The sequence below is a fragment of the Lithobates pipiens genome, unplaced genomic scaffold (genome assembly GCF_037356315.1).
Source record: "Lithobates pipiens isolate NorthernLeopardFrog02 unplaced genomic scaffold, aLitPip1_a1.2 Scaffold_13, whole genome shotgun sequence".
NCBI lineage: Eukaryota > Metazoa > Chordata > Amphibia > Anura > Ranidae > Lithobates > Lithobates pipiens.
The window spans coordinates 544,052,481-544,063,489 of NW_027507718.1; the positions used below are offsets into that span (position 1 = coordinate 544,052,481).

The following is an 11,009-nucleotide window of genomic DNA, read 5'->3' on the forward strand; positions in this document are numbered from 1 at the left end:
TGTGATTCATACTCAAGTCGTGTCCAAGTTGCCTCCCAAAGTCGCGCTGGAAGTCGTGTTGCCCCTTTGTGAACCGGCTCTTAGAGGATTCTCTGATGTAACGATTTTACTCTATGAAAGTACAAGTTACATTTTTATTTTTTGCTGCCTTCAAATGAATTGTCACCCCGCTAAATGGTCCTGGGTATTTCCCTGATACCTAGTACTTGATGCATCACTGCATAGTTGTTGTAAGTTCACAATTGTTACCTATGGCACATGTTCCGTAAGACTCAAAACTGTCATTCTAACTGCCATATTATATTTGTTCTCTGAAAACCTGTGAAAAAAAAATATATTTTTTCCAACACAATGTTGCGAAAACGAAATCAGCTCCCCCCCCAAAAAATTTATGTTTCGTCAGTTCCAGTTTCTGTCTTTTGTTTACCGGCTTTTACAAGCGTCCGATCACACTGATTTTTGGTGTGATCAGATGCTTTGAAGGCCAGAGGAGATATCTGGGGTATAACTGACCCCAGGGCCAGATTAAGAGTATCATGGGCCTGGTGCTGAGGATTTTGATGGACCCTATTATGGAAATAAATAAAATAAAAAATTCACACTGTATGCCCAAGAGAACCCATGTGAATGAGCCCTTACATTTTTGAATTATTTATTCCATTTTTGAATTATTTTTTAAATTTATTATTATTTGTTGCAGTTTTTTTTTATGTTTTTTAATTTTTTTTCACAATACTTTTTTTGGGAGAATGGAGCAGTAGAAGGTGATAATACTGCATACACAGGGGGGGGGGGGAGGAAGAGCAGGGGGAATCTAATGGACAGTCTGGGGTGATCAGTAGGGGGGGGGGGGCGCAATTACAAGTACCGATCTCCCTCTAGAGGAGGTGGAGTGGCTTTTAGCTGCTTCATGGAGAGTCATAGAGGGAGTGGTGATGGTGTCGTGGTGATGGTGCTTGTGATTGCCCCCCGCACCGATCACCCCTGACTTTCAGATTCCCTTTCCTGCAGGTGGTACAAGGAGCCTCTCATGCAGTGTAGTAACCAAATGGTCAGTCCATCCCTGCTGGGCCTATATTAAGGTAGGGGCCTGGAGCTGCAGCTCCAATAGCCCCTACGTTAATCTGGCCCTGACTGACCCCCCCGATGTATCAGTATAATTATTATTCAGGATTTATATAGCGCCAACAGTTTGCGCAGCGCTTTACAATATGAGGGCAGACACTACACTTACAATACAAATCAATACAGGAGGGATCAGGGGGCCCTGCTCGTTAGAGCTTACAATCTAGAATCAGTAAAGAGAAGGTGGGAACAGTTTGGGGATGTCCAGTTCCTGTTCCAACATGACTGCGCACCAGTGAACAAAACAAGGTCCATAAAGACATGGATGAGCGAGTTTGGGGTGGAGGAACTTGACTGGCCTGCGCAGATCCTGACCTCAACTAAGACTGGGATGCCATTTATGTGCGTGTGAAGGCAGGTGTCCCAGTACTTTTGTAACTAAGACTGGGATGCCATTCATGTGCGTGTGAAGGCAGGCGTCCCAGTACTTTTGTAACTAAGACTGGGATGCCATTAAAGTTCATGTGCATGTGTGAAGGCAGGCATCCCAATACTTTTGGAAATATAGTGTATATGTGAGAAGTGTCAATCACTTGACCCCCAGGCCAGTTCTAAGTAATGAAATGTTATTACAAAATGTCTATGAGCAATGTAGAGGTGTGATAGCTGAATGGGTTGCAGTGGGAATTCCCCTTTGTATAATAACGATACAATCTCCTTTGGGAATTTTAACTGCTTAATGATCTGTTTGCCAATAAAAAAAAAAAAAATTCTCAGATGTTACAGATCTGCCATCTGCTCCCCCTAATAATGAGTCCCGGATGGTTCTCCTTTTATTATAAAGCTATAGAATTTTCAGCAACCGTGTATAATGCCAAGCACTTAGTCCATTTACCAAGCAAACACAACAAAAGAGTGCCTATGCATAGAGATGCATAGCAAGGAACCATCAAAGAACAGGTATGATCACACAGGACCCAATGTGTGGGGGGGGGGGGGGGGTTTAACCACTTCAGTACCGTCCGTTAAGGGGGGTTGAAGAGGTAATCATGAGATGATTCCTGCAGCTACAGTCATCATCCAGGTTTTTTTTTTTTTTTTAAAGCGAACCACCGGGTTCCCCACCCCTCGCACCACCTTTCAAGGCTCTTCTGTCCCACCGGGAAGCCAAGAACTGAAGTTGGCTCTCCATAGAGATGACTGAAGACTGGAATGCCCCCCCCGATCATCTCTATGGTCTAAGACAGTGTTTCTCCACTCCAGTCCTCAAGGGGCCTCAACGGGTCCTGTTTCCAGGCTCTCCATTATTTTGCACAGGGGATTTGATCAATTTCACTGCCTTAGTAATTACCACATCCCTTTCATCCGAGGGGAATCCTGAAAACATGACATGGCTTAGTTAGTACAGCAATCTCTGTGTTTTTTTTTTTTTTTTTCGTTCAGCCCACTGAGTTGAACGATAAAAAATAAAAAATGTATGTGTGTACCAGGCTTAAGTGACAGTAGGCACAGGTCTCTTGTACGGATCTATCTGCCTATGACAAGGGAGCCTGGCATGCATAATATTATATTACAGTCCTGTCTAAAAATCCGCAAAACAGCGTTTTAGTTCTTTTAAAAAAAAAAATTATTTGAATTAAAAATATACTGTAAAAAAAAATTTTTAAGTATATATTTAAGTATATACTGTACATCTCTTCTGTCTGTTGTTCTCGGAGTGGAATATTTTGTTCCCTAACCATATAATAGCTGGTTATTTACATTTACCACCGAATATATAGTGCCTTGAAAAAGTATTTATACCCCTTGAAACGTTCCACATTTTCTCACGTTACAATCAAAAACGTAAATGTATTATACTGGGATTTTATGTGATAGACCAACACAAAGTGGCACATCAGTGTGAAGGGGAAGGAAAATGATAAATGGTTGTATTATAATTGTAACATTTGTTACAAATAAATATATGAAAAGTGTGGGGGGTACATTTGTATGGCGCCCCCCGGAGTCAATACTTTGTAGAACCCCCTTTCTCTGCAATTACAGCTGAAAGTCTTTTTGGGGGTGTCTCTACCAGCTTTGCACATCTAGAGAGGGACATTTCTGCCCCATTCTTCTTCTTCTTTGCAAAATATCTCAGGCTCTGTCAGATTGGATGGAGAGCGTCTGTGAACAGCAATTTTCAAGTCTTGCCACAGATTCTCAATTGGATTTAGGTCTGGACTTTGTCTGGGCCATTCTAACACATGAATATGCTTTGATCTAAACCATTTCATTGTAGCTCTGGCTGTTTGTTTCGGGGTCGTTGTCCTGCTGGAAGGTGAACCTCCGCCCCGGTCTCAAGTCTTTTGCAGACTCTGAGACTCGGTTCACACTGGGGCAACTTGTCAGGCGACTTCGCCGCCTGACAAGTCGTGCTCCATTCTGTACAATGGAACCGTTCTAACAGGTCGCTCCGACTTAGAAAAAGGTTCCTGTACTACTTTTGGGGCGACTATAGGCGACTTGCATTGACTTCTATACAGAAGTCATTTTGCAAGCTGCCGCTGAAGTCGGATGCAGGTCGCCTGAGGCAGTCGCAATGCAAATCGTGCTGCCTCAGTGGGAACCGACCCTAAAGCCCCATACACACTATTAGTTTTTCTGTTGAGTTTTTCCTTCAGGTTTACCAAAACCATATAATATGAGGTCAAACCTTAGGAGTTTCAATTTGTATGTAATCAGGCAGGCCCTTGCACTACATGGTTTTGGTAAATCTGAAGGAAAAACACAGCAGAAAAACTGATAGTGTATATGGGGCATAACAGGTTTTCTTCTAACGCCGCATACACACGTTGGACTTTCCTGCAGACTTGGTTCGGCGGACCGGAATCCGTCAGACAATTAGATCGTGTGTGGGCTCCAGCGGATTTTTTTTCCCCAAAAGTCAGACGGACCTAGAAATAAAACATATTTCAAATCTATCCAACGGACTCAAGTTCAACGGACTAAAAATCGGGAAAACCCTTTGTCTGTATGCTGGTCCGACGGACCAAATACGACGCAAGGGCAGCTATTGGCTACTGGCTACTGAACTTTCTTGTTTAGTTGCGTTTACTTCATCACGTTCAAAACAAATGGACTTTCGAATGGACTTAGTCCGGTCGTGTGTGGCCAAGTCTGTTTCATTCAGAAAGTCTGTCGGACCTCCGCCAAAAGTCCGTCGGGAAGACCGTCAGACCTAGTCCATCGGAAAGTCCGGTCGTGTGTGCGCGGGAAAAGATTGTCCTGTATTTGGCTCCATCCATCTTCTCATCAACTCTGAGCAGCTTCCCTGTCCCTGCTGAAGAAAAGCATCCCCACCACATGATGCTGCCACCACCATATTTCACGGTGGGGATGGTGTATTCAGGGGGATGTGCAGTGTTAGTTTCCCCCACACATAGTGTTTTGCTTTTAGGCCAAAAAGTAAAATTTTGGTCTCATCTGACCAGATCACCTTCTTCCACATGTTTGCTGTGTCCCCCACATGGCTTCTCACAAACTGCAAACAGGACTTCTTATGACTTTCTTTCTCCAATGTCTTTCTTCTTGTCACTCTTCCATAAAGGGCAGATTTGTGGAGAGACGACTAATAGTTGTCCTGTGGACAGATTCTCCCCCCTGAGCTGTGGATCTCTGCAGCTCCTCCAGAGTTACCATGGACCTCTTGGCTCTTCTCTGATGAATGCTCTCCTTGGTCAGTTTAGGTGGACGGCCATGTCTTGGTAGGTTTGCAGTTGTGCCCATACTCTTTCCATTTTCCGATGATGGATTGAACAGAGCTCCGTGAGATGTTCAAAGCTTGGAATATTCTTTTATAACCTAACCCTGCTTTAAACTTCTCCACAACTTGACCTGTCTGGTGTGTTCCTCGGTCTTCATGATGCTGTTTGTTCACTAAGGTTCTCTAACAAACCTCTGAAGGCAATTGGTTCCACTAGATTTTAGTTAGGGGTATCAGAGTAAAGGGGGCTAAATACAAATGTACACCACACTTTTCAGATATTTATTTGTAAAAAAAAAAAAAAAAAAAATTGAAAACCATTTATAATGTTCCTTCCACTTCACAATTATGTGCCACTTTGTGTTGGTCTATCACATAAAATCCCAATAAAATACATTTACGTTTTTTTGGTTATAAAATGACAAAATGTGGAAAATTTCAAGGGGTATGAATACTTTTTCAAGGCACTGTAAATCAGAGTCAATGGCTTGGCATTTTGGACAGCTATATTATCTAATGACGCGTATACATGATCAGAACAGTGGTGTAGTGGTTAGCACTCTCACCTAGCAGTAAGCAGGGTCACTGGTTCAAATCCCAACCACGACACTACCTGCCTGGAGTTTGTATGTTCTCCCTGTGCCTGTGTGGGTTTCCTCCCACACTCCAAAGACATGCAGGTAGGTTAATTGGCTTCTGTCCAAAATTGGCCCTAGTATATGAATGGGAACCTTGGATTGTGGGCTCCTTGAGGGTAGGGACCAATGTGAGTGTGCAATGTACAGGGATGGGGACAATTTTAGACACTCACTTAGGAACTGGATGGACTGGTGTCTTTATTCAACCTTAGAAACGATGAAACTATGGAATTCCGGCCAGAAAAACACCGATGAGAGCTTTTCATTGGAAAATGCGACCCGTGTGTACGCTCCATCGGAATTTAGTTGTCCGAATTCCCGCCAGCCAAAAATTGATAGCATGTTCTCAATTTTCCAGACGGAAAAACTTTCTATCGGTAATTCCGATCGCGTGTAATGCAATTCCGACACGCCAAAAATCACGCATTGCTCAGATTCAACTACGAGACCGAAGCTATTGGCTACTGGCTATTCAACTTCCTTTTTCTAGTCACGTCATACGTCACCACGTTATAAATGATCGGAATTTGGTGTGACCGTGTGTAGGCAAGACAGCTTGAGCTGAATTCCGTCGGGAAATCATCAGAGCTTTTTCTGACGAGAATTCCGATTGTGTGTACGCGGCATTAGAGAAATTCCCAAAACATGGCCTGTTGGGGGTACTCGAGGACAGGGTTGAGGACCACTGACCTAGAAGACATAGGAGACAAGAGAGGACAGGGCCAAGTTCAACTTTTAAAAGAAAAGTCAAAATAAGTGTATAACCTCAGCTCCCTAGATCTCTGGACCTGTTGAGCGTTCACATGTTCTTCTCAGTGAAGGCAACTTCTGCTGATACATCTGTTTCATTCTATGTTCAATTTTAATTGTCAAGTTAGATGATAGGTTTTAAATACGATTTTAACTATGTTCTATTCATTTTAACTAATGTCCATTAAATACGTTTTGTTTTGTTTTTTCCTTTTTAGCATTTTGTAAATCCTCTTATAACGTTGAGATGTTATGGCGTATGATAGCCCCGTAACAAATCGGCCTCTTCTTCTAGCAACGATGGGTCTGTACAACAAGACTGTTGTCTCGGAGTTCATACTGGTTGGATTAACAGAACATTCCAGACTCAAATGTATTTTGTTTGTCATCTTTTTCTTTATTTACATCTTGACTCTGTTTCAGAATTTGGGACTTGTAGTACTCATCAGTATTGACAGGAAACTCCATACTCCCATGTATAGTTTCTTGCGCCACTTATCGTTCCTTGACATCTGCTACACTTCAACCATCATGATAAGGATGCTGAAAGACTTGGTCTCCTATAATACGTCCATATCAGTAGCTGGATGTGAACTTCAGATGCTGTCCTATATTGGGTTTGGAGTAACTCAGTGTTTTATTCTGGCAGCCATGTCCTGTGACAGATACGTGGCCATATGCCACCCACTGACCTACCTTCAAATAATGAGCAGGAAGACCATCCTGATCCTACTTGTCTTCTCCTACTTAGGAGGCTTGGTCATTGCCTTTGTTGAGACCGGCTTCTCACACTTCCATCTAGACTTCTGTGAAGAACGCCCATATATTTACCACTACTACTGTGACATTATTGCTGTGATTCAGATTTCCTGTGGTGACACCAGAGTCAATGAAATGATCGTCTTCTCCTTAGCAGGTTTTACTGAGTTCTCGTCTCTGTTGGTGATCCTCGTGTCCTATATGTATATTTTTGTATCTGTCTTACGTTCTTCTCTAGGACGCAAGAAGGCCTTCTCTACTTGTGCTTCTCATTTGATGGTGGTGACTATATTTTACGGAACAGTCATGTTTATGTATCTCAGACCTCCATCTGCCTACAGCCCAGAGCAAGGCAAAGTGATTTCTGTATTTTTCACTATAGTCATTCCTTTTCTGAATCCTTTAATATACAGCCTGAGGAACCGTGACGTAAAAAATTCTGCCAAAAAAATGGGAATTTCCTTACTAAAGAGAGTGGGAATATTTGGTATACATTGACAGTAATATTGTGTCACTTCATCTTTAAAGCATGCACACTTATATATTTCATTGCCTTATTTGCCAATTAAATAATTGTTTTCAGTAGAGAAAATTGAGTGAAATTTTTCCTACTGCTCAACCACCCGCTCAACCATATCATATGCCGGCCACAATGTTTTCTCCATTTCAAATATTCTCAGCTTGTAGCCGGGTAGTGGTTAATGCTGCCCCCAGCCGGGAGGGTTAAGCCTCATACACACGATAGGACTTTGTACAAACTTTCCTGTGGATTTTTGTACAAAGGGCGTTGGCCGAGAACTTGTATTGCATACACACAGCAGGACTTTTTCAGCCAACTTTCACCAAATCACATGATTTTTCTGCTCTTTACCGCCACCTTTGGTCAACATCTGTATTGTTGGCTGATCTTTTGAATTGGTTCTGAGCATGCCTGTTTGTACTTTGTACAAAGGTCCTATGGTTTTCTGTACACATGATACTTTGCTCCATCAGACTTTTGTTGCCAGAAAGTTTGTCCGTTCGCACAGCCAACAAAAGTCAGATGAAAACCAAAAAAGTTTGTCTGATGGAGCGTACACAAGGTCGGATGTTGCTCCAAAACAGCTAATTTGCATGTTTTTTGACAAAAAGTCTGATCGTGTGTATGGGTCTTTAGTATTAATTGTGTTTCCCAGGTTTTTCATGTGGGTTCTCTTGGTTCCGATCCCTTGGTCCTATGTGCTATAAAAGGGATGGAGGTCCAAACTCAGGGGGGCTGTTGGCTGTCGTTCTATCTAATGCCCCGTACACACGATCAGATTTTCCGATGGGAAATGTTGGATGTGAGCTTGTTGGCTAAAAGTCCGACCGTGTGTACGCTCCATCGAATATTTGTTGTCGGACTTTCCGCCAACAAATGTTTGCTAGCAGGTTTCTCAAATTTTCTGCCAACAAAACGTTGTTGTCGGCATTTCCGATCGCGTGCACACAAGTCCGTTGCACAAAAGTTCACGCGTGCTCGGAATCAAGCAGAAGAAGCCGCACTGGCTATTGAACTTCCTTTTTCTAGGCTTGTCGTACGTCTTGTGTGTCACCATGTTCCCACGTTCGTAATTGTTGGCCAACATTTGTGGGACCGTGTGTATGCAAGACAAGTTGGAGCCAACAATCTTCAAACAAAAATCCAGGGTTTTGTTGTCAAAAAGTCCGATCGTGTGTACGGGGCATTAGAAGTTCTGGGCCATTTCGCAGACCAGTTCGCTGCCATTGTCGGAATCTGGATTCCCAGTGTGATGCCGAGCTTTGAGTTCTCGCTACCAAAGAGGATTGTTGGGACTTGCAGTCCTCCCTGAAGAAACCAAACATGGACTCTGCCAAGTATGGACTCTTTCTTGTTCAGGTATGCTGGGGCAGCCACAAGCCTGAAGGTAGGGACTAGGAATGTTAGGGAAAAGACTGCACTTTATGTTGAACTGTTACCCATGTCTGTCATCATGTTTATTCAATTTATTCAAGCAAAGCATTTGAAACTTTGCCTTTGCCTGACCTGAAGTTACTCAAGGTAATGCATGTAAATGGAACATGTAGTTACAGCTCGGGTCACTACACACATTGGGGTATGAAGACATCCGTGTACGAGTTAATACAATATGAAGACACAAGTGATTACCAAGGGTAATGAAGGTTTCTCTATCCAAATCTCTATCCTGGTCCAAATCATTTGGTGGAGGGGGGATTATGGTGTGGGGTTGTTTTTCAGGGGTTGGGCTTGGCCAAATGATTTGGACCAGAGCACAAAGCAAGGTCCATAAAGACATGGATGAGCAAGTTTGGGATGGAGGAACTTGACTGGCCTACACAGAGTCCTGACCTCAACCCAATAGAACACCTTTGGGATGAATTAGAGGGGACACTGTGAGCCAGGCCTTCTCATCAACATCAGTGCCTGACCTCACAAATGCACTTCTGGAAGAATGGTCCAGCATTCCCATAGACACCCTCCTAAACCTTGTAGACAGCCTTCCAGAAGAGTTGAAGCTGTTATAGCTGCAAAGGGTGGGCCATCTCAATATTGATGCCTACAGACTAAGACTGGGATGCCATTAAAGTTTATGTGTGTGTAAAGGCATCCCAATACTTTTGGTAATATAGTGCCTGGAGTTCAGCTTTGAGCATGGCCAGTGTTGCAACAGTCACTTGATCCCAGATAGAGAGGAGACTGGGAGATGGATCATTTGAGGTGGCAAGATGGCTGTTTAGGATAAAATGGCTTCATTATAAAAATATGAATCTGAGCTTGTTTCTTCATCTTACACATACACTGGCATATTGAAAAAATAATTCTAATGACCACCGAAACATATGATTTATATTTGGAGAACCTGTGGCAAAGCAAGTTCCTGGAAACCCCTACAGACGGCTATTTCTTGAATTAATATCCAAAAGCCACAAACAATAAACATCTTTCAATGGTGACTTCTTGATGAACCCTAATCACAAGACGATTAAACTCTATGCTTGCTGTAGATCTTATTAATCTTATTGGTAATTTTATATCCAAACGCAACCTACCTTACATACGTCATGTTGTGCATTTGGTCTGAAGAGCCAAAAAATAGGATTTTTTATAAACAGCTTACCTGTAAAAATCCTTTTCTTGAGATTACATCACGGGACACAGAGCTCTGTCCATTACATCATGGGTTAGATATGCCTCGTTTTCACTGAGCGGATCGGTTCGGATTGGTTCAGGTTGGTTCGGTACGGTACGCTATTTTGAGTCTTTCCATTATGAAAGTGGCCCACACAACCGAACCATATCGCACCATTCATGGTCCTGCTTCAGATGTAGGGCCATAGAAAATGGTACGTTATGGTTAGGGCGGAGCTACTGGCATCACACAATACATTCCACTGATTGGTGGACAGAAAAAACGTCAGTGCTCATGTCAAAGGCATTTTTTCTAAACCCCGTATGGCCCCTGGTGGTCCGACTTGCAATAGAAACGCTCACCAGAATAGGCCAGACCATTCTAACCCTTCCAAACTGTACTAACCCGAACCCGAACCGAAACAAGGCATTAGTCACCTTCAGGTGTTGGACACTGGCAACCCTAATTGTAAGGAGAGTTCCTTCCCTATATAACCCCTCCCATCTGGAAAGTACCTCAGTTTTGTAGAAAAGCAATAAGTATAAGTATATGCAAATATATACATAAATCCTGAAGAGGGGTGGGGAGCTCTGTGTCCCATGATGTAATCTCAAGAAAAGGATTTTATAGGTAAGCTGTTTTAAAAAAATACTATTTTTTTTTTTAATTCTTTATTTCTTTGCAAAAATACAAAATATAAGTTGTTAATGAAAATTACATATACAAAATACTTTCTAATAGCCACATATTCCAATAAACATCAACAAGAGGAAAAACAAAAAAACAAAAAAAAAAATCCACATTATATTCTTGCCGTTTTTACAAACAAAACAATATTAATATAATATTAATATTAATACAATATCGATTCCCCCTAGCGGGCCTCTTCCCTCTCCCTTTTCAAGGAGAAAAAAAAAAGAG

General features: G+C 42.3%; 1 protein-coding gene across 1 annotated transcript; it reads left to right on the forward strand.

Moving 5' to 3' along the window:
- The first annotated feature begins 1,923 nt into the window (after positions 1-1,923).
- LOC143976248 (olfactory receptor 5AR1-like) lies at positions 1,924-7,577 on the forward strand. Its single transcript, XM_077478658.1, has 2 exons — positions 1,924-2,025; positions 6,417-7,577. Exon 2 carries the CDS (start codon positions 6,451-6,453, stop codon positions 7,453-7,455), a length of 1,005 nt encoding a protein of 334 aa, XP_077334784.1. The 5' UTR covers positions 1,924-2,025; positions 6,417-6,450; the 3' UTR covers positions 7,456-7,577.
- Positions 7,578-11,009: the final 3,432 nt, after the last annotated feature.